At 31.3% G+C, this 25541-nt stretch overlaps 1 protein-coding gene across 3 annotated transcripts; it reads right to left on the reverse strand.

The window, feature by feature from the left end:
• Positions 1-5222: 5222 nt before the first annotated feature.
• Positions 5223-24673, reverse strand: LOC113392638 (mitogen-activated protein kinase kinase kinase 15). Of its 3 annotated transcripts, none has more exons than XM_026629166.2 (25): positions 24485-24673; positions 24207-24409; positions 23584-23778; positions 19252-19421; positions 17617-17895; positions 17184-17354; positions 16827-16939; positions 15749-15950; positions 15371-15482; positions 14755-14924; positions 14325-14505; positions 13778-13978; positions 13381-13531; positions 12711-12925; positions 12336-12431; positions 11576-11715; positions 11202-11351; positions 10286-10381; positions 8991-9084; positions 8464-8646; positions 7856-8120; positions 7316-7451; positions 6969-7085; positions 6264-6449; positions 5224-5665 (listed from the first exon to the last, which is right to left on the reverse strand). In XM_026629166.2, exons 1-25 carry the CDS (start codon positions 24531-24533, stop codon positions 5392-5394), a joined length of 4149 nt encoding a protein of 1382 aa, XP_026484951.1. In that variant the 5' UTR covers positions 24534-24673; the 3' UTR covers positions 5224-5391. The 3 variants fall into 3 exon arrangements, with proteins under 3 accessions (XP_026484967.1, XP_026484951.1, XP_026484959.1); XM_026629174.2 differs by having other exon boundaries at positions 5225-5665; positions 6264-6446; XM_026629182.2 differs by lacking the exon at positions 10286-10381 and having other exon boundaries at positions 5223-5665.
• Positions 24674-25541: the final 868 nt, after the last annotated feature.

Genomic DNA, 25541 nt, shown 5'->3' on the forward strand with positions numbered 1-25541 from the left:
TGGACGTATTATCGTTGTTTCTTATTAAACGAAACTTATTTAATTTACCCGTTGTTTCGCTAATTGGAAAGATACAAACTAACAATCGCTGTGTATCCAGACAATTTACGACTATTAAACTTGTAAGAAATACCTCGCACTGATGTAGTTATTAAAGTTCTGAGAGGTTCTCTATTATGAATACTTTCCAAGTTATTCGAACTTTTAAACGAAGGAATAAACAATCCTAAACCCGCCTTGAACGTCTTGAAGTATCGAAAGTTATGGGTAATTGTAGCAACCTAATAGGATCGCCTACAAAATTCTGTATAATGAGATCAGAGCTCGATTTACATCAAAAAGCCTTCGGGCAAATCTAATAAAATTAACAATTCTTTCGTCTGTCTGACACGGGCTTGGGCTTCTCGATTGAAATTCAAATCCGAAGTCTCGAGCATATCTAATATAATTAAGACGCTTCAGTAATTGAGTAGACATCCACCCCTGTTTCAGCAAACTTTCACTTTTATAAACTGACGTCTAATAAAAAGTTTTTTTATGTGCTTCTTACTAATTACCTAGGCATCTAATTAATTATCTATGCTGTGATAAAACGATATCGGTATCGGTAATTGAGTTCTTAGTCATGTTTATTTATTCTATATACTGATTATTACTACAGAATCTATTCAAACATAGCCTTCTGGCGAACTATCAAATATATATTCTAATCAAAGACAATTTGAAACTTATACATAGACAATTTTACTACTTTTTTACTAATATGGTATTAATTCTTATTCAGAAATTAAATTATGTAAGACATCGGTACAGATTCTTATTCGAAAATAATAAAATAGTTACAATTTTACCGATTTTTTTAATACAGAATAGTCAATTCTGTATTAAAAATCTATAATAAAATATAATTATATAATATGCATGCGAATACCAAAGATATATACAGTAATGCTACAAATTAGAAAATGAATATATAAAATAATTATACGTTTCTAAAAATTAAATGAAACATTATGAATTATAAGTTATAACAATTATAATTGTCTAGAATTCCGGAATGTTATTATTGATATTTTGTCGTCTGTTGTCATAAAGTCTTATGTTAAAATGTATGTTAGTAATGCATTAATTACATCCCTTGGTATACCACAAAATCACAGTTTCGCTAAATAGCTTTGTCAGTAAACATTAGTTGGGGTATTAGTCTTAACCGCACGTCATGACAATATTGACTTCGAGTATTAGTCATACCTATAATAGTACCTACTCCATGTCTTAAACCTTTAGGTATATTACATCAAAGTAAATAAAAATAATCAAAATTTATGAAGAAAATTAGGTGTATTTAAGCGAACTAATAGAAAATTAATTACGGGCACGTAACGTTAAGTTAATACGTTTCGCGGTATATGTAAATAAGTTGCCCGCAAACACTGGGTGAATTAATGTCTTACGTCTCGCGTGCCCGAAGCCCGAGGGAGCTGGGAACTTAAATTGTAACAATATCGGTTCCTACACGTCTCGCTAATAAGAGCGTATTCAAATTACTTGTTACCCGTGTTATACTTGTATAAGCGTGTGTAGTCTGGATTTATTTTAGATATTCATACGTTGGTATACGTGTATGTATGCTATTATTATACTTACATATGAGAATAAAGAACTTGAATAGGAATGCAGTACGCGTATGAATAAAGGTAGTTTTTATTTTGTGCCTTAGTGATTCCGTAAAAGTTTTAACAAGCTACCACAACTACAGATGTTTTGTTCACTAGAATACATACATATAATTATTTCATGTACTTTTTTTTTTGATTGTTGAAAAACATTTCGAACCGGTGCGAAGTGCTGTTTTAAATAAAAAGAGGGAAGTATCAACGGAATTTAACAAAAATAATAGAATAATATTTAACGATTGCGCGTTGATCGGTTAGTCCGATACGTTCCGTGGTTTTCACGTGACTGACAAAGAAAGAAAAAACATATATATTTTAATAATCATTACTGGGTTAACTATGTATAAGTCGGTGGAACATTGGTAATGTCTGGTATAGTTAAAATTTCTTTCGGTGACAACGTTTACGAGCAGCCGTGAAGACTTACACTCAGTAATGGGCCACTATTTACCAGTCATGAAAACAAATACCCATCTTAAAATTATAGCACTGGCTAGATTATAAGACTGATTTTCGGTTTGCTGTCGTTAAATTCTCTGTGGCAGCATTGAGTTTGTAATTAGGCACTGTTTACTCTATCGTGACCGTTGGCTTGCCGGTAAGAATGCCTGGAATTGATCAGGTTTGGCATCAACATGAAACTATCAAATAAATAAATATCTATAACATGAATATGTATGAACGAAAATACTGAAAGTTGAAATAACTGTGAATAATAAACTTCAAAAGTTAACAATTATGTATTTTTCATGAAGATTTTTCATAAACTATTAACTTTTTTCTAACTCGGTACTATGTCACACAAAGGGAGACGTCTGTCGGGTTTTAACAATTATATTTAAATAGGTGAGGTAATAAAAGATACTGTCTTTTATAATATTATATATTTTGTACTTCACAACAGTATTATTGAGTATTGTTAGATTAGTGCTTACCTACGCTATGCTATGCATATTTCTTACTAAACAAGTGGTCATGCAACTTATACTGTTTCTATACAATCTATAACAATATAATGATACATATCAAAATATATGTGACGTTAAAAACTCTGACTTAGTACATAATTTAGACGATTTTTATTTATTCAACATTTAATAACTTTGTTAATTAAAGTAAACAGATATTATGTTCATTTCAATATTCTAATAGCATTAAATAATTATATAGAAAATAACTTTAAACTTATTAGTTAACAAATGGCTGTTACGTTTAGTACAGTATATAAAAAGCCTGTTTTATGTTTTCAAAGCCTCTGTTGTTTTATTAATTTATATGAGATATTCTTTAGTAGTATTATTTTATTTTCATTTTCTAAGACACTAGAAAGACTCACACGTTTAGCTGCCTGATATATTTTTTTCATATGATTTATAAAAAAAAATTGCACTTAAAAATCCACTTTAAAATAATATGTGATATAAGCGAGTAAACATTGGGAAAACGATCTCATCGATTATTCGAAATTTAAACAAATGACATATAAAATATGAATTTAGACAAAATACATTTTCAAAAACGAAATATTCTACTTTTACTAAACACTAAACATATTAATTAACATAATTATAATATTTAGCAAATAAAAAATTAAATGAAATAACTATGTTATTATTAGAACAATGTATTTATGGCACAACACTAAAAAAAATATTATTATTGTTTAGTTCTAAACCGAGAATATTAATTAATAATAATATGAATATTATAACAAATTACTTAAAGTTAGTTTATATTAAGTTTTAACGCGTATATAATATGTGTTCTTGAGACAAGTGCATAAATAAATAGATATATCTGCACTTTGACGTATGGACACTAGTACACACACAGCCACAGAACGATATTAATCTTTATAGGTATATGTGGTTTACCGAAAACGTATGCATGTAAGAAAATAATTAATTTAACTAAAATTAAAGATGAGTAGAATAAAATTGAATTAAACTTTATATATATGTTCGATTTTTATTACTTTATTTATTTGATAAATAATGTAATTTATTGAAGGTGTTAAGAACAGACTCAACAATAAAAACAAATTAAGTTTCATCTGAATACAAAAATTACATAAGTAATATTTAGTTTTTATAGTGCTGATCTTCAAAAGATCTTTAATTAGAAAGTCCGAATAATGGTTTAAGCGGTAATTATAAATTCGAACAGTACCATTCGTATGCACCTGTCTCGTTTACATTAAAAGTATTATATGTGGAGGAAAGGAGAACTCTCTCTTAAATAGGACAATAGTCGTTTGTGTGGACACTTAAAGGCGTCGGATGCTAGTCGAATAGATATAGAAACGAAAGCGCTAATAAGCAATACCATATGCCAGAGTGAAATAGCAGATATTCGATTAGTATTAATTGTTAATAATAGGTATTACATATTTTAATATTTTCTTTCCAAAATTGGATGTTTTTCTTTCAGATTTGTCGTACTTTAACATCCATCTTAAAATTATGCACAAAATCTATACAAGGATCGTCCTCCTAACCTTACTTACATAATTAGTGTATAATATTAATGTTCAAATGTAAAGCGTATTCATCAAAGGCACGTCGCTATGAATCACATGATTTAGCACCATTTTGTGCGCCTAGCAATAAAAAAAGCATTTGCTTATTATGACGTACATATATAAGAAAATATTTACAAAAGACTAGTATTGTAAATAGATATCGTATTTATTTTATTTACAATATTAAGGGTGATACACTCAAGGCTTTAAGCGGTTATTTATGAAAAGCGATTCATAGTTTAGGATACACGGCTTACGTATAACGGGACGATTATTTCAATGGAAAAAAAAGAAAAACTATAACGCCTATTGGTAAATTTATAAACGGAGCAGTTACAGTTTTATGTATCTGATTAAAAATATTTATCTGTGCAGAGTTGGCCAACATTTCATTCAATAATCACGTTTGAAAGCAATACTTTACCGTACGGTATATATTAATTTGACGCTAATTATATATCAATTTACATTCGTTAGAAGTTTTCTGTATTATTTATCAATAATTTTATTCGTTTATCAATCAAATCATTTAAAGACACTTGTGAACCATTGCATCTTAACTAATTTCTAATATATTTTTAAAGTGATTCTGTAATTTATTGAAAACAACTAGCGAAGCGTTTAATGATTATTTTAGTGATGACTTTTAGATGTTTATTTAAAATGTTTTAAATATCAACAAACATTTTTTATATCTTATTTATGAATGAATAGTATTTAGCTGCTAAGCATTAAATTTAATGTATTTATTACAACAAACGCTAATGCTTCTAAATTAAAAAAAAACATTTTATGAATATATTAATAACACGAAAATATTGCTTTTTAATATTATTGTTTATTGTTACATATTGCAAACTTTTTAGAATATTCAAGAACCATAGATTTTTATTTTCCACTGACTTTTATGACCTTATAGGTTCTCCATTTAGTTCGTAAGTACATATTTTTTTATAAATTAATAATAGATATTTGTGATGAACTTTTTCTATTTTGTAAATAAATAGTTTAATAACATAAATAATAATAGTATAATAGCATAAAATATCATATTTATTTTTAAGTTAATCTCATTAGAAGACATTAAAGGGAAGATCCGGTTAGTCAGTGGAATAACCGCCTAACTTAAAGCCACGTCGTTTCCAGTGGTTAGCAACCTTGAGGTCACTGTAGAGTGCACCACCCACGCAATAGTCAAAGGTTGACAACCCCGTTCTCAGTGTAATACTCGGCTACACTGTCGTCTCCGTTCACCTGCTGGTCTCGTATAACGATTGTAGGGTTGTTTGAACACGATGAATTGTTTGAAATTGTTCGAGAGGTCTTGCATTTTTGACATTCGACTACCACGATTGAATTTGTGTCCATATCGGTTTCAGTGCTACTTGTTCGTCGTAAACGATTCGAACTGTTAGCTTGAAGGCGATGTTCGACTATCGCCCGCCAAAGACGAAGTTCTTCACCACCCCTGAAAACAAAATAGAATTGTAAAAAAGAAAAAAGGGAGCTGCTCACGATATAATAATACTGAGATAATGTTGTTTGCAATTCTTAAAGTATAAATGCACTTTCTTTCTTTCTTTGTTTGAAGCTTTTGGGAGTCATTAAAATTTCGGTTTACTTCATCTTCTTACTCAGATATATCAATTTTAAGTTTCAATTTTAAGGTCAATGTTGTTTACACCTTTAAAGACGTATCACTTTGTATGTTACCCAAGTCAGATATTAATTTTAAGGGCTTAGTGATAAGTTGATGGTGTAACTTTTCCAATAAATAAATAAAAATATCGATAGACACACAAATAAAATAATATGTGCATACATATTAAATCAAAGTACCAAATAATATTTAGTCAGAATATGCAAAGAATACGAGCAAGTACAATATCGAAACAATTTGTATTACTGTGTGCCGGTTTGAAGAAACCAATTCAATTTAGATCTTAGATAAGAATGATTCATTGACGTTGTAAAGTATAACAAATGAATGAACTATCAGGTGCTTTTAAACTATTGGTCGAGATCTACGAGCATGAGGGCGCGTATGAGCGTGGGCGGGTACTGACAGCAGGTTGAGGCGCGCGATGTCGTCGCGCTGCGCGTGCGCGAGCACGTCGGCGAGGCGGAAGTGGCGCGCGGCCAGCGACGCGGCGGCGGCCGGCGGCACGTCGCGCGCCGACGCCCACTCGCGGAACTCCTGCAGCGCCTCTGGGTCGCAGTCCTCCGGGTCCGGGGGGGCCGCTTCGTTCCTGCTGGAGGAGGGAAAATACTGTGCACTGGTAGAAAGGAAGCGGTACTCGGACCCATCCATTATCATTAGCATTCACCACATAAGTATCCAGAAACAGGGCTGCCAAATCTTTTTTCTTGTAGCGATATAAAAATGTACTACCGAGCGAACAGCATAAGATGCATACAAACAAAGGTTTAATTATATTACACATTTTATATATTTTTTCTGCTGAAGTGTGCTACCAAGGAGTGGGACATCTGATGGTATTTTGATGTATTCCAAGATTCCAGAGCTTTCTCTACGTATGGCAATAAAGAATGTTGGTTTTCAACAACATTGTGTGAAGTTTATATAAAAAGCAGCTGGTAGCCTAATTTAATATAAAGCATGTACATGTTTTTATTAAATATTGAAATTAAAAAAATAACTTTACTAAAAATTACGTAAGTCTGACCTTTCTCTATTCCAGTTAAAATTATGGTTGTCTTATTCCAGATCCGTTATATAAATATAAAATACTATGATAATATTTTCTAACCTTGGCTTTTTATCGACAATTTCTCTTAAAATTTGAGTTTGTGATTTCTGTTCTTCCAACATCAAACGGAGCAATCCCTGGTACTGCTGGTAGCTATCAATGAGTTCCTGTTGAAGTCTGAAATTTTTTAAACATTAATTAATTATTAGAAAAATTCTTTCATTATAAACAATTAAGTGTGATTTCTTTCATTATAAGTAATCAATATTGATTATATGTTTAAATAAAGGTCATAGAAATAGTTATACTTAAAATGAATCTTTGCATCGGTTCAGAATATGGTCGGTATACATATTCCTCAGTCAGTCGGGTCAGGGCATAAGGTCGGACGGAGCGACGGTACTGACTTGTGGTTGTCCTGCCGCAGCTGGTGCAGCGAGAGGGCGAGCGGGTCGCGCGTGGAGGTGGCGGTGGACAGCGCGGACGGGGACGCGTCGGCCGCGCGGCGCTCCGCCTCCTGCCCCGCCAGGTTGGCGCCCAGCTCTGGGGACGTACACCTTATTACTGAACACGTAAACATTCACGTTGCTCGTGGCAGCATTTCGGGGTGGGATATAATATCTTTTAAACGATAACCTTTTATTGTCTACTTTGTCAGTGTGAATTTTATTAAAATAAAAGATAAATAAATACATAACTTACTGAAATCAGAATGTCAGGCCTTATTGATTTAAGCAATCTCTTCCAAGAAAATTTATCATTAGAATTAAGAAGAGAAAAAAACGTAATAGTTTAAAAATCACTAAAAAGTACAAACATAAATTCTTAAAAATTGAAAATAATATACCACAAATATATAAAAAAACTCTCGGCTTTTTTTATATATATCTCTAAATTATAAATACATGTAACGAAATATGCCAATTAAAGATACAAAACTTTCTTACCGGGTGACAAAACTGTTATCGCAGCTTGTACAGCGTTCCGCACTAAGTTATCTAGCGCGAACATCCAGTGCGGCTTGATGCTATGCATCCTCAGCACGACATTCACTGCCTCTTGGAACATGTATATGGCTGAATGCAATTCATTTATCGCGTTCGCGTCGAAGTCCAGCTCTTCCTTCAGCGCTATTATTGCACGTTCTATGACACTTCTGTTTTGATCCATGATGTAATCTTTGAGCGCGCAACGCAATGTTTCCAAGTGATTCTGAAAGATAAATATATTTTGTCATCTTTCTGGTTTTAAATTTATATGACTAAGGTATTATTTTGGAAGTAAAATGTCAAGTGAGACAAATTTGTTACAGCTGTTGTTTCAATGTTGTTGGAGTTCTGGACAGTTATATATGTATAATGTTATTTTTGCAAATAATTATTAAGCAACGGAGAAATATTTAATGTCGATGTTACTATTGTTTGCATATCACCGTTGCAAGGAGAGATGTCAGACAGACTTTAAAGTAATCATATGTATCATATTTAAAAAAATGCCCATTTATCACTTTATTCCTTTTAATGAGTATTATTTTATATAAAATGTTAATTCTCACCAATGTTAAAACCGTATTGCCGAAGTCCTGCTGTATACTTAGCATCCATTTAGAGCAGATCTTCTCACTGTCTTGCTCTAACACTCGCGAAAGTGTGAGACGGCGTTGTGAATCTTTCTTCAGCAAGTAAAATCCATCGTGTTCTATATCTATAGACGACCGAGGAACGTTTGTCATATCGACCTATTCAAAAAACAAATATGTAATTATTATTTTAATATCATCTTCTATTTATTGTGTCAAGTGAATTGTTATTGTAATAAAAATGTAAATAATTTGATATTATTGAATTAAAATTGTATTATATTACTTTGTCTTTTATAATAATGAAATAAAAATAAACTGTGTGCACTAACGCATATACGTCAAACTGCTGGATTAAAGCTTCCTGAATTTGTTTTACTTCACCTGCGAGCTGGTGTTAAAAATATAAACGCTTGCGGCAAACCCGTAACAAATGCTTGCTAGGATTTGAAATCGCAATATTCGTTCAAACCAATGATTGAGAATTTTATATATGATATTACCTCCGGTGAAAGCAGACCTCCCGAGGAACTTCTTCTATTCAATATTGTATCATTATTATCCATTTCATCAGTCGACGGCGTATTTGGCATTGTGCTAAAACATATCATCCCACCATTTATATATGTATATATACAATAATCATAATACAAATATATTAATATTTATTAAATATATAATAATTACCAATGATTTTTATAATTGTGTATTAGTATAATCTTACTGTAGCGTTAGTAACAGATTAAGTAATGTTATATGAAATCATTATAGTTTAGCTTAATTCTAGAAACGTTATACAAAGTGTAAATAAAGGCATATCAAAATACCTTCCCTTTCCAGACTACAGTTTTACAAACAATAAAAAAATTCTAAGTTTTATTTATTTTCCATTTTAATATAAAAAGTGCAGATTAGTAACAAATTTAATAATGTATGAGCAATCGATAATCGAATACAATTATTTTGATCAAAAACTTTTCTAATGTCTTATTTTCTACAAAATCAGGCACAAGCGTCGAGAGAGAAGGAAATCCTGAGATTGTATTACCTTTTAAAAAAGTTTTATGTCAATACGATACTGCCATCTAGCGGTAAATAGTGTTAATGAACCTGGACAGCGGCGATAGAGGCTTGATTTACAATGACAAAATATTCTTAAACTTAAGCCGTATACATAATATTAAATGTACATAGACTAGTTCAAAATAATTTTAACCGTTTATCAGTATTCGATTTTCGATTTGAACGGTGAATGGTAATTAGAAGATAAGTATGAAATCGTATTCTACTGTTTTAATATAAATTATTTTTTGTTATGCTTTTATTTACAATTCGAATCGTCTATCCGAATCAAAAGGTTATTATGATATTAGTAATAAAGCTAGTTCGTAATGTTGCGTAAGAAAATCGATAAATATGGTTGAAGTGAATCGACGTGACTAGTGTTAAAATATTTTCAAGTCAAAATACGGTGTTAACGCATCACAATACATGACGAGTGATATGAAAAAATAATGTTAATGAAATGTGGACCATACAATATGTGCAAGGAATGTTTAATTTGTGCTATAATATTCTCAAAACTTAATAGCATTATAATCTTACCTTAATTTTTTTTACGAATTCGTATATAAATAAATAAAAAGATATAATCAAAAATTCTCAGCTTTGTAATGTAATTTACAATTTTAAGACAATATTTATTTTCGACTACAAAATATTCGAAACTCCCGCATAATTTAAAACTTTAATAGATACAGGAGCTAACGTATAATTACTAATGTTCGTTATAGATTACCTGCTGTTCAACAAGTCCGGCGGATATATCAGTATCGGCGATAGCATCGACGAGGCAGTCCTAGTGATTGTTGGATTAGACCGGACCGTTTTAACCCTTGCACGGAAACAAATAGATGCTTAGGCACACACCAAACTTTGTTTAGATTTGTCATGTATGAAAATGTAAAGCGTTATGATCTGGTTTCGTTTTAATTCATTTTGATAAACTCATTGAAATTTTTATGTCGAATGTCACATTGTTTTTGAACTGTGTGAATGTTTTTAAAATATGTTATTTAATTTTAATAATTCGAATGTAATCAAACGACATAATTAATGATTAAATGTTATCTAAAAGTATAGATCAGAAATTGTATTAATGTAAATTCATTAATTGTTACTGTTTAATATGTGTAGAGAGTTTGCGATAACCATATTATCACTATCACTCCCCGTGTAAACACGTCCCGAATACGATTACGAGACACTCAACATCGAGTGCACACACCGTTACATCCATTATGGTTAAAACAAATATTAAAAAGACATCATCACTTATTCGTTCTAAAACGATGATTGAGTAATAAATAGCAATGATAACTTGCAATATTAGTATAAAATGATACGATAACTATTTTACAAATGGCATATTTGCGTGAACTATGAATATATATAGTCCCTTTGCCCACTTATGCATGATATAAATTAAAAACAAAACACAATTAAATATATCTATTCATTAACAGATAAATCTAAACAAACAATTTAACAACATAGTAATTAAATCATTCCAATAAACAGGTGATTATTTCGAAGAACTAAAGTGATTTTCAATATTAAATATAAATCCATGCCTTTAAAATCTCTCAATTCCAGGTGTGGAAGCAAATCTAGTGATAAAAAATTCACTTTTTTACTTATGTTATATATCTTACTCAATTTCTGGCGAGCTGGGCAGGTTTCCAGGGAGACTAGGTTCAGAGATCTTCTTTTGGGCGACCGTTGGCCGAACTTTATCAGCAGGCACTGAGATACTGCGGCTGTAGTCTATACTATTTCCTAAACGGCTACTGGACTTTTTCTTTCTGCGTTTACAAATATATTAGTTAAATTATGTGATAAGTGGAATTATGTCGATGTGTGGAATACGATAATCAAAAGCATTGATGGAGGTGTGAGACTCAAGCATAACAATTTTTATGTTAACATTATTATCCAACTTAAAATACAGGTAGGTCCGCAAAAAAAAATCTTAACGAGACTACTTTTGAAAAAATTGATACCATATTTTTTTTTTTTTAATACTAACTCGCATAAGAACGGATCTTCAAGTAATTCAGCAGCCGTGGCTCGTTTTTCAGGATCAGGTATGAAGCAGCGTAATATAAAATTCTTTGCTTTCTGCGATAACTCGCTTGGTATTTCTGGATGCATTTTATAATATCCCACCTTGAATATGAAAATAAAATAAATTGTTAAAAAGGAACAATCCTGGCTTATAATACAGGCGCCTAATCGTAATTGTATACGTGATAAATTTATAGGCGGTGGAAGTAGGAGCGAGAGGTATACCAGGTAAATCTCTCTAAAACCGACTAAAACTTTAACCGGTCGGGAATTGTAGTGAGTTCTATTCGAGACCGAGTATGTAAAGTTGCGCTACCAAGTTCCTACCAAATTTGGCTAGGCAAGGAATCAACGCTCACCTTCCCGTGTTGCCCACAAGAGAAGATGATCGTTGATTCAAAAGAGGCGCTCTTTAACCTACATTAAGCTCGCGAGTCCGGAGAACGACTCGGTTTCTTTCTCTGCCACTTGATGAATCCATGGAATGCTAAGAAGTTTGCCTCTCTTCTCATATAGACTTTATTTCATTTATTTATAATCTTAATTCTTTTTTCATAATCATTCATTTTGATTATGAGTGATTATGGAAAATATTATTGTGTGAAAAAATTATAGGGTTTTATACCTATTATTTTTTCTATAGAATATATAAAAAAAATAACATATAGTACATAAAGATAAGGCTGTTTCCATTGACCTATTATGCAATGAATATATTATACCTTAAATAGAGCTGCTTGGGGCGACCCCAATTCCATGAAAGGTGGATTCCCTGTTGCCATTTCTACGACCGTGCATCCAAGAGACCAAATATCAGCCTAGAGTAAATAAAAAAATACACTTATATATAAATAATGCAAATATTTTCAAGAATAATAGCAATTTTTAACTTTAACTTAACTCCAAACTACCGTAATAACTTTCCTGCCATACTGTCACGACGAAATTTTTTAACGAATATATAATGATTACCATAGATTTTTACTGCCATTCGAAAAGGCTACACATGAATATTTTTATCTTGGTAAAACTAATTTCATCCGTCATATTAAAGGTCAAACACCGTCCAGACAAAATAATAATAATAAATATGTTACCGGAGCGCCGTAGCCTCTCTGCCCCTTGTCTATGACCTCGGGAGCCATGTACTGCAGAGTGCCTGCGAAAGTTTCAGTCGAAGGACACAGACCCGCGAGTCGCTTGGATGTACCGAAGTCAGATATTTTTACGACTCCACTATATGTGTTCACTAGCACATTGTCGCCTTTTATATCACGATGTACGATTTTCTGATCGTGTAGATATTTTAAACCTGTAGAACAAGGTAGAACAATCGGTCATTTTACTATTATGATAGTAATAAATATTAGCAATGTTTTTCTTCCTATAGTAATCATACCGATTATGTTAGTACTACCATTTGTTTAAAAATATATTCTATATTATAGCATAGTGTAATCTAATTCTATATTTTTACTCTAACATGATAGAAAAACATGACAAAATTATCTACAAAAATCACTCAGCAATTGATGACAATATTACAAATATATAATCAATTTTTAAATTAATCCAAAGTGATATTAAAACTCGTGTGAGTGAATGACGCTCGTGCCTACAAAATGTCTTAGCTGCGTGAGACCTCTAAGAGTAAAGACAGCAAAAAATACAAATGGAGGGACGCGCCTTACTGAGTGAATCTATCTGATGTGTTTTAACTTAGCGCGGTTAAACATGCAAACGGTTTTATAATATAAGAGCATTCACCTTCCAATATTTGTTTTGTGTAGTAAGCGATTGTAGCTTCATTTTCTTTAAGAGGTCCCCACTTGGACCTGAGTAGTGCGGATAGCGACCCTCCCGGGACTTGCTCCATGAATATCTTGAAGTAGTTGTTTTCTGAGATTGACCCGAGGTACTGAAATTTATAAAAACTTATCTGTTTTTAGGAACAATGGGTTTGGTAGCTCTCTGGCCACAGAAGTATATACACTGGCAATGTTTAGACATTGGCAATTCAAACAAAGCGCAAAGCGAATTTCATTGGTAGGAATTGAGCTTGGAGCGTCTAGTTCCGCAGTTTCACTACTGCCTGCCATTAAAGCAATGAGGCATCTGAAAACAGAAATTATATGGACATTACATGTGAGTCACTATGACATACCTGTACAATATTTCTGTGCCGTAGCTGTGAATGTAATAATATCTCTTCATGCAGCGGCTGGACATCTCCTAAATTTTTCTCAGGTATCTCTTTGACTGCAATTCGGACTTGTGTGTTAAGATCTCTAGCTGCATACACGACTCCGTACGTTCCTTTACCGAGCACCACTCGTTTATTACAGTCATCCAATTCATATTCAAACTGAAATTGTTAAAAAAATTATGTTTAAGACTTATTAAAAATGTAATTAAGCTTGTGAGCATCTTTATAACAACTAAAATGGATATACTTTTATTCAAGAGCAAATTGCTAATCGTAACAGACTCTTGAGCTAATAATCGAAAATGATACAAGGAAACCGTTAAGCTGATATACAGACTTAATAGTCGATGTTGAATGCATAAAAGAAATACGAAATAAAAGTTTAATCTTAATATAAGGAAACAATAACAAGAGTCAAGTTGCTACCGTCTGTGTAGATATATTTTTTGCGAATTTTACAATTATTATTTATTTCCATAACAAATTTAGTCACAAAAATACACACCTTTAACTGATCTTGCATCACACTTGTATCTAAATCAGCGACTTTCTCGTGATCGGCAGTTAGTTCTCCGAGGAGGTCGTGAAGGTGTTGACGAAAAGCTTGTGAAGGCAGGAATATTTGAAAATCATCCGAGTTCTCGCTGACGTACAAGAATAGACACCTCTCGTCTCGTTTGTATAAGCTGTTCGAAATAAATTGTATACATATATTACCAAACCAATACGAATTGGAACCGGGAGAAGAAGGTTCTGTACAAATCCGTTTTCAAGGAAAATCACATATTTATTATTAATTAAAAAATAAAAAACGAGTTAAGTAGGTAATTATTAATCCTTTTATATGATACGTGACATGGTGTAATTTGTTTTTTTTTTTAATGTTGGACAGTCATAGGACGAAATTATTTGTCCACTTGAAGGCTTTACTTTACCTATATGATCTTATCATGTCAGATGTGAACAGCCACCGATGCACTTGTCTGCAGTCACCTCGCATCGAATCCAGGCATAGATTAAATATCTCGACAGATTTTTGTTCAGCCCCCATATTCACATTAACATACGACGGCATGTAAATTTTTGTAGTTTCTAAGATGACCACCTGAAAATACATATAATACATATTTATACATAGTTACGTTTTTAATTTTAAATTGCAATACTTTTTATGTTGCTATTCCGTTTAGTTGTAAGGTTGAATTTGTTTCTTGAATTATTACAAGTTAAATATCAAAAATATTTCTTAAGCATCATGTAACAGTTTTTTTTTAATATTGGTTTTCAATCGGTCATATGGGCCACCACTGATGGTCACCACTGCCACTTTGGTGCCGTAAGAAATTTTAACCATTCCTTACATCACCCATTGGTGATGTAAGGAATGGTTGCTACATCTAAGTTGTATCGTACTATAATTGCGTGTTAAGATTCCAAGTAATGGATATATTATAGAAGAAAAATGTATAATAATAACAATAAAAAAGTGAAACATTGTAATAGGGTCTAAACAATATACTCGAATGTTTTGAAACAAAAAAAAATACTTACAGGAAAACGTATAATATTTTCACAGGTGCTTTTAGTTGCCTCGACAAAAAATTCCATCCAGAAAGAGAACACTTGCTGTTCCGGCGAAGTTTCTTCGCTCTTCTTTCGAAATCTGGAATTAAGTAGAATTTTTTTTAGTAAGGGCGTAATCTTATACTCTTTATATCTAAAACCTACGACAAAACAACATTATATATTTTTTTTTTTTTCATTGAATCAATTCGTTTTTTTCATTTCATTTTCAACAATAATTAATATGTTTTAAAGCAAAACATAAAATTAAATACTCATTCTCACCGTCGATGTTCTGATGAATGAGTAAAGATAAAACAAAGACAAATGTCTACAACTGACAACGTATATTAAGAAGAAACTGACCTGTCAATTAGTTCTATATTTCCTATAGTAGACTTCAGGTACCAATTAGGTGGTTTCAACTTAAACATACATTCGGCCGCTTGAATTGCTTTCACGTAATCTTGAGCGAGCACTGATATTTCAAAAAATGTTGCTACATCCCAATAATCTTTCAGGGAAGACAGGCTACCCTTTTTGCCGATCAAGTGATTGAGCACCATTCCTAAAATGTTAAATATAATAGGTCATTAGAACAAAAAAATTAAAAAAATAAGTGCACAGAAAAAAATTAAGAGAAAAATTATTGTTTATAGTAATCAAATTAATTAATTTAAATAGATCGTGATTTTTTTTAAGTTATTGTATTATGCAACATTTTATTTTTAAATGTTTAATAAAACTTTTGAATACAACTTTCAATTAAAGACTGCTACTGTTATTTCCTTAATAAAACACTTAGTTGCAATAGAGTGGCTTTATATGTTATAAATTATCAATGTTTGATAATAATTAAAAAAACAATAAGAAAATTGAAAAAAAAATCCTTGTGAATTAAAACGAAATAGACAAAGAGAACGAGAGGGAAAGATAACTTGGATCATAACGCTTTTTTCTTTCGGGAGAATTTATTTCAGTTCACTATACTGTAAGCGGCTTAAAATAATTCGTTCCAAAAAAAAACCAAATCACTTTTATCAGTCCGACCCAGAATTGGATTGGATTGGATTTGCAGCCTTAACCAGGAAGCTAACGACTTTTTATATTTTTAAATAAAAAAAAACAATATGAATGGTACATACAATGGAATGGATAAATGTGGTTTAGAGATACGGAAAAATACTACTACTTATATAATAACAGGAATATTGATATAAATAAGTATATAATAACTTTATCACGAGTATATTACCGCAGTGGTCAATTATTAAGAAACGACAAAAAAAAAACAAATTTAATAGGCTACAACCAGACACATTGAATGAAATATCATTTATTTGTTGATTTTCCTTATCCATCTGTGAATTTGAATTACTAAAAGACCTGAATGAATTCTGAGTAATATTTTATTTACAGTAAATATAATTTTTAGAATACGTACCAATATGCTGTAATTCTTGAGAATTCTTGAAATCATTCCCAGCTATTACTAGTAACGTCGCCAAATTAATACCCGCGTATTCATTTGGTTGAACTTCGAAACCTTGTCTATACCTAAAAGGAAAAAGATTAAACAGCCTGTATATTTTCTATTGTTAGACTAAGGACGAGGAGGAGATATTTTGGAGCATATTCCATATCTCAATTCTCTATACATGCAAGTTTCATCACAATTGTTTCCTTCATCGACAAGCAAGAGATGAATTTGTACAAATGAAGCAAATCAAAGTTTGTAGTTGTTTGCCTGGATTCGAAACCGCAATCTACGGTTATGATTCATATATTAATTTAAACTTACCAGTGAATTGCGTTTGTCAAACTTTCCAAGTCACTGTGTTGAGATTCTACAAACTGATCCTTGTAAATGCGGCCACAGAGGCACAACATATCTGGAAATCGATTTTCTTTCTTTTCGAGGGCCTTCACGCATACTTTTAAGGCGTTCTCTCGGTCACCTTCTTTATTTCTCCTAAAAGAAAAAAAAAGAAATTTAACAAATGGGAATCATAATTCGCTAATACGTATTTTATTTATTTGGTGTCGGTGCACTGTTTTATTACTTTCCAAAAATAAATTTGACAGATTTTTATGAGAGGAAATTTCTTGTAGGCGAAATTCCCACCTCAAGCGCATAAAAGAAACGTTTTCTATTCTACTTCACCAGAAACCAGGCTTCAAATTTAATAGAAATTAATATGAAAATAAAATATGATGTTTGTTCCAAAACTTACCTATTCATAGCAAAAGCGTACATAAACCTTATGATAGGCATATTGACATAATTCTTTCGGTTCATAATAGTTTTCAGATCATCAACGATTTGGACTATGGCGTCATAATCCTGTATTTCTCTATACGATATAAGCAGATTGAGTATTGTATCTCCGGATAAAACAGCGGGATCGTCGAGTCTCCGCCGCATTGCGTGCAGAACGTTCGCCAATTCCGTACCGCTGTAGGTTTCGCGAGCCTTCCGTAAATCGGATAGGAACTTCTCTTGTAAATGTGCCCTGTAATAAATAAAACGAACATCCTATAAGTTTATGTCATCCTGGTATTTCAATTATGCCTGAATTACGTGTCTTTAATATATTTTAAATGTTTCCTTTAAGCATACATAATACTTTTTTTAAATATATTAGGTTTTCCCATAACAAGTCTATAGACACGATATATTAATCACATGTCTTTATTATTATTATTTTCCTAATCTCTTGCTTAGGACAACATCATTAGGGAAATTCAACTTCTTTAATAATTGGTTTAATACTCGTTTAGTTTGTCAGTCTAATTGCTTTAAATCTTAAAGCAATTAGGCTTATATAAACAGAACAAGAAAGTGTAAACTATAAGTGTAAGATATATGGATCTCGTATTATCATCGCATGTACGTACTCTTAAAATAATTTCATACCGATCTGAAATCAAATTCTCTTTAAATTTATTTAGAAGAAAATGGTTATATTTACATTGTACAGTTAGTTAAAAACGACATATATTTTGTTTTTAAATATAGAATATCATTTTTTAAGTAAATAAAAAATCGGCAAATTCTGGCAACACATAATCTACTTTCTAAATCATATTTAAAGAAGTGTTTTAGTTTACTATAAAAATAATATTACAAATGTCATTAGAGGAAATAGTTCACTTAATTACGAAGACAAATGACAACATGATCTCGGTGTGGGCGTTTTTATTTATTCAAATGTACGCAATAAACATTACATTAAATGAGAAAATGTCATGTTCAATTCCGCTTTATCATCAATTTGCATACCCACTTTTAATAAGTCGCTAAAAACAACTACATTACCTACGCAATACTAGTGAAAAAAATTGCTTCGTATCTCGACAAATTAACTTTAATGTTACTAAAGTAATTAATAAAGAGATGAACATAAAAATTCCCCAGCAGAGTTTTTAATAGGAAGATTGTGAGATTATTAAAACCATTTAGTTTTATTTATTGTCGAAGCAAATCATAATTAGCAAGGAGTTTGCATTATTTCGAAAATTGTATATGAGATCGGTAACTTGAAAATATACAGAACAAAATAACAATACAAAAACAACACGGAAACCATTTTATTATTATTTTTGTGTTTATGTATGTTATATATTATATATATCCATATATATGAGTGTGTGTATCTTCAGTGCTGGTGGCGAATACACATAATATCATCCGATATATACAATTTCTTCTTTGGATACTTTCCCCTACCACCAAGTACGAATTGAAATATGAACACAAATTAAAAATGAAAAATTTGAACTTGGCGGCGGATTAGGCTCAATCTGTACTGGATATAACAATTGGAAAATCCCCAATAATAAAACAAAAGTGCTAAGTTTAAACTTACTTGGTTTGAACTTCAACATCTTGAAGAATATTCTTGAGCCTTAGCGTAAGGTGTTGTTTAGGATCAGGCGCTTCTTCGCCTTTGAATTTCGCTGCAGCTGGATTTGTCGTGACGCATGTCCCCGCATCGGTGAGTTTGTATGATACGAACAGGAAGTTTGGTAGAGATATCTGCAATAGATAAATGTTACGTTAAAACACCCATATGGATGATATCGAAAACAGAATCGATGCGCGAAAGGTTTATGTCATATTACTTCATGAAAACCAATTTTGCATCCGACAAATAATTTGTTTTAATTGAAACGAATACATCATTTATATTTAGGATCAAAAAGTAATATTCCGAGCTCGGTTAAGATGTATGTTCAATAGACGACTATAATCGTAAATATATAATAAATAAATTGAATTAAAAATGACCAGGAAGTGGGCGAACGATGCTAAATGAGCGATAATGTCAGCTATATAACTGTTTAACTAAAAATACTACTAAACCGATTGAAAATTAGTCATTTTGAACAAATCTCTGTAAATTGAACTCAGTCTAAGATCGATTGTCATTAGTAACATTTGAAAAAAAAAATACCTAAATAGCAATGATATTGTTACTAAACTTGAAATCATTTCAGGGCTTAAATATAATACAATTTAAACCAGACTAATTTATATTTCGGTTTGGATTCTTTTTTCCGCATACGCTAGTTCAAATTTATTTATTTATTTCTTTTTTTTAAATCGATGTATTTCTTTTTATAGATACATTAATATGAATAATTTTACTTTTATGCATGCCCGTTTTTATATTTTAGATTAAAAAATGTTAATTTGGAGTGACAACTGGAATTGTGCATGATGAGTTTGCCTATAATTGTGATTATATTATTGTACTAGCAAATGCAACAATTTTTATAAGATAGTTTTATATTAATATTGTACATTGAGTTGGCTTACTATTTAATAAAATAAAAAATAAAATAATCTATCGGGTCGTTTTCAAGCAGTCATTAAACCTACATATCTTGAACATACAATCGTTAAATGAAAATATGTGAGCAAAGGGTTATCGAAAGTTTATACACGATGAGACCAAGGGAAGAAAATATATATATAAGCATATAAAGCCTATTCCAATCACAAGAGGAATTAAGACAAATAACAACATTAGACATGGAATTGAAGCGATATAATTAGTCGAGAGCTCGAATATTCTATGCTCGTTTAACATATCGACAAATTCATTAGTTATTTAAGCCAAACTTTGAAAGTAAAATAAAGTAGATATAAGTAGTTAAGTGGAACAGTGGTGTACTATACTATTAATACATATTAATCAAGAACTGTTTGTAGTGCACGATATAGCAGAGATATTCAAAAATCGCAAGGAATACGTAAATATTAGATTTGTTCATCTTTATACCTTCTTCGATTGAAAAAGACTGTGAGTAAAATTTCAAATTTAAAAAATACCTCGCTAATATTACCTCCAAAATACAAGTGGTCGAAAAACAAGAAAAAATCTCGATTTCTTTTCTCAATCTAAGCAATCGAGCGAGCCATAAACAAAATAGAAAATAGACCGAATCGATAACATTCTTCTAATATATACGTAATATAGTTTAATATTTTCTCTTTGATAGTTCCTCGATAGTTACGAAATAAGAAACCCACGTCTAAGCGAGGCAAGGTGCAGGCGTCAGTTAGTACTAATTAAATATTTAAAAATTGGTTTAACACAAAAAATAAAAAATATGTATAATGCTAAATCATTACATTTTAAATTTAAGCATACCTAAAACTCAGTTTTATTTAATAGTAGAAATAACAATGCTATTGATTTGATATGCGTTTCAATCCTGCAATCATCTGAGATCTTTAAATAAGTTAAATATAATATATATTCTATATTTATTTAAAAATAAATTAAAATTTTTTGACTTGTCATGCAAAATTTGGTCTAACAATAGGAATTCAAAGACGATATAACACGACTATGATTCAATAAAGCGACAGGTGAACATGGACTTCATACATTAACTGGGATTAAATATTGAGACTAGTGCAATAAAAATATTTGAAGTTATTTATAAAACCAAAAAGGAACTTAAAACATTAATAACTAAAAATTATCAATACTTTTATAGTGCATAAAAATCAAGTAATACGTAATAATGTTCTCCTAAAATAATTTCGCCGAGGTCCGATCTTTAAGAGTAACCCTCTGCGTTAGCATTATAAGTGTATGTGTTCCAGAGGCCGACAATACGACTCGAACGGAGATCAGGTGCAGGACCAGTTCCAATGTAACATTGTCATAGGTATCCTAATTTCGAGCAAATACTTTCTTCGCAGAAATCCCAAGCGTTTTTATCAGCCGAAGTATTTACTATCTAATTATTCAATCGTGATGTAAACTGTCCTTAGTTATTGTTATGTCTTTAACGGTGCTCGGCAAGGATTCAGGCAGCAGGTTAAACAAACAAGGCACTTTCACATTTATAATACAAAGCAGTGCAACAACATTTTATGCGTTTTGAATAATACTTACAATATATACATTATTATTATTAAGTGATTTTATAGGATATCGTAATAATACCATCCACCAATGAAAAATGATCCCAATCATTGATTTCAGATTTTAAATTCGATTACGATTTCTATACGATGATTTACTCAACTTTAGTGTGACTTGTCAAAGGTTTAGATAGAGCAATCGAAATATTTACAAGTATAGCTTGTCGTTACACCTCATGGTTCTGACATGACACATAGAATACCCAGCATGCAAAGTTTAACCATCTATTTCCAAACATTTATTTTAGATTTAACTACCTTCCATCATTAACATATTTTGAATTTAGAACCACTTACATAATTATAGTCTTACTAAACAAACACTAATAGCATTCCATTATTTTATAGCTGTACTGTATTGTAATTAGACTGTTGACATATTCACCTATTAAATTACTAGTTTCCGTCCCACGGTTTTCGTGCTCGTGAAGGAAGGGTAGGAGGGGGAGGGGCGGGAGATAGGTACCTTAACAGTGTGTATGAGAAAATAACATGTTGATTGGTTGAGTAGTTTAGGCATGAATGTCTAACAAACAAACTTACTTTTGTTTTTATATAATTTTAGTTAGGATATCTTCAGTCAATGTGAGATGCGGTTCGGTATATGTAACATAGTCAACATAGAGCAATTGAGAAATTGAGAGTAATAACTATTGAGATATTATCATTCAAGGCTTTGGTAGCTGCGTATGTACGTTGTTTATCATGCATGTTGCTTCTTTGTTTTGCAATATGACACTGCATTACCACAGATATAGTTTATAAAAGACATGACATTAGTGTGAGGTTTATTGTTAAATAGTTTATGACAATTTTATTAGTTTATATAACAAATATTTAAAAAAAAAAATTATGTTATTTTGTGATAGTAAATTAAATATATACATTGTTGTAGCTGCCTTCCTTATATGTTGAAGACTTACCGAACTCGGCCAATTAAAAAATTATTTAAAAAGGTTAAGATTTGTAAGCCTGTCTAAGCAATTTAGTGTATTAGTGAAGTAGATTTTTAATGGCTTATAATTTGCAATCATTATACGAATATAATGTTTAAAATCTGCTTTTTTTACCATGTTTAAGATGGTTAAGACTCTTTTTGTAAAAGTATGTTTGCCATTAATGTTTGTATATAAAACAGTAACACTAGGTATTAAAATGTGCCCTTTTTATCTTTATTGAAAAAGGGCAGACGAGAATATGTGCAATCTGATGGTGAGCATGAAATGCACTGCCAACTATTAAATCTAAGATAGTGTGTACCTTGTGGGTGTGATTACCTTAGCTCACTTTATAAACCAAAGCACAACAAAACAAATTATTAATATTTTATACAGCAAGTCCAACATAGCCAGAAAGTATTCAGGCACAGAACCTTTATGTGTTTTGTTAGGCATGGCGTTGGTAAACACTACCAATTCCCTTTGGATTGATACTGAAAATTTCTCTACATTCAACCCTAAAAAGTAGCCACTAGACCAAACAAGGCAATCATAAAGATACAGGATATTGTCTATTACTGACTTTTAATACCTAATTGTGATTTATTAATTTAAAAGTCCTGAATGACTTATCAAGCTAGCATCCTATTTAGCATTGGAGTTAATATAACTATTCAAAATAGTACATGAATATAATTTAGACAAATACATAAAAATAATTTCAAGCACAAAGTGAACAGGCACCATTTCACATGAAGCGTATCATAGGTGAAAACAAAAATAATGATAAATTTAACATTAAACGAGAATGTACTTACTTTTAGACGCAATGTAGCATCAGAATCAACATCATTATACAGGAGGACATTTTCTTTCATATCAAAACTTTCTCTTACTCCAAGGTGATATAACAGCGAGCTCTGTTGTAATTGTACACTAAGATCCACCAGAGCCACATCAGCATTATAAAAAGTGTCTAACACACTTGTCTCTCCGAAGTCTAGTTTCTCAAACTGAAACAAAAATATTGAATTTATTTTCTGGTAACATTCATAGTTATATGGTAAGTAATATTAAAACAAAATATGCTATTAGCAACTCAATCAGAGTTATTACTTAATCACTGTAGTAAATTTACATATACAAGACTTAGACAAGAAAACTTATATAAAGAAAATAATTACTTGCATGTAACAAAAGGAAAATACTGAAATGTTTATTGCTCTTACTTTCTTAAACAAAACAAACACTATTTCCACTTAAATATATAACTTATATATAACGCAACGAAATTAATAAAAGAACAATATTGCTTTATTTATATTTTCTACAAAGGTAAAGGTATTTCTGATGCAATTCAGTTGAATATATTTTGTTGTGATTCCAATAATAACCTCTTTAGTTAAAGATAGTATTTCTGATAAAAAATAATATAACATACAGGAATGTGGTGTACGTTTGCATTGACGAGTTCGGAAGCCAAGCGAACTTCTTCCAGTGCTCTTTTTCTGTGAGCTATGTTCAATGTTTGGGTCACGTCCAAAACACATGCGATGTCCATACGGGGTCTTTGATTAACCCCTGGTTGAACTGTGGCGTTTGATCCATCGCTACAAATGCTCTCGCAAATGCTTCTCACGTCACCTACGAAAAATATTTAATGGATATTTTGAAAATATTCACAACTTCGCCGTTAACAAATGCTTAGTATTTTAGTACCTGATTCTTCTTGAACCGTGGAAGTATTCGCAGCGCCGAATGTTATCATTTTTTCCTTTGCACACAGAAGGCTATCATATTTTAAAAATATAATTCAATGCTTAAATGTTCACAAATAAATACTCAACACATAACAGACCACAACAAGTACTCTCCACTCCAGCTTGTTATTTAATAATAGTGACGTACGAATATTGATTTTTGTTGAATCGATTTCTTTTTGCTTTAATTATTATCAAATCATTAAATAAGCAAAACTGTTATAAGCTTTCTTTTAATAAACATATAACATTATACTATATGCAATACATCTGAATTATTGTTTCGCATCTACCTATGATTATATTTTTGAGATCGATTTTCAGTTGTAAATAAACTTATTTCTACAAACTTAAAACATACATAAATGTTCGTCAAGAACATTAGTATATGTTTATATAACTAATATTTTAATCGATATTATTTAATAAGAATCGATATTTGAATATTGCCTAATACATCCCTACAACCTTGAAATCTTTTTGGTGCTGTGCCTGCCATCTGTGTGGAAATATTTTAAACTATTGCAAAATATAGTTTAATTGATATTCTAGTTAGTTCTTAAACGAAAAAAGAGATGACTCTAGTTAGTCTTTACGAAATATGGTTTCTGTAATTCGTGATGAATTAAGAAATTCTGGTCCAATAACTACTATAGGCCCCGTGCGTATCGCGATGCGCCTACTATATACTGTTGCGCCATCTCGCGGAACAGTGGTGACAATACGTAGATGACCAGCTGACTGGCGTCTTCCCAAGTAGTATATGATTCATACGCACTTCGAGGTCATTATTAATCGAAAATAATTAACGTTATGACCTCGACGATAATCCAATGTGGTTTTCAATAAATCTATTTACATTTTTTTCGTGCAAAATCGATATCAAAAGGTAAGTAATGTACCAAAAAAAATTTGAAATCCAACCCTTCCAAATGATTGTGTTGTCGCTTATTATTGAATTGAATTTTAGGTAAAAAACTATTCGAAAGCAGGCATGTCTCCAACGTGAGAGAAAT

This window comes from Vanessa tameamea, chromosome 10, assembly GCF_037043105.1.
Source record: "Vanessa tameamea isolate UH-Manoa-2023 chromosome 10, ilVanTame1 primary haplotype, whole genome shotgun sequence".
NCBI lineage: Eukaryota > Metazoa > Arthropoda > Insecta > Lepidoptera > Nymphalidae > Vanessa > Vanessa tameamea.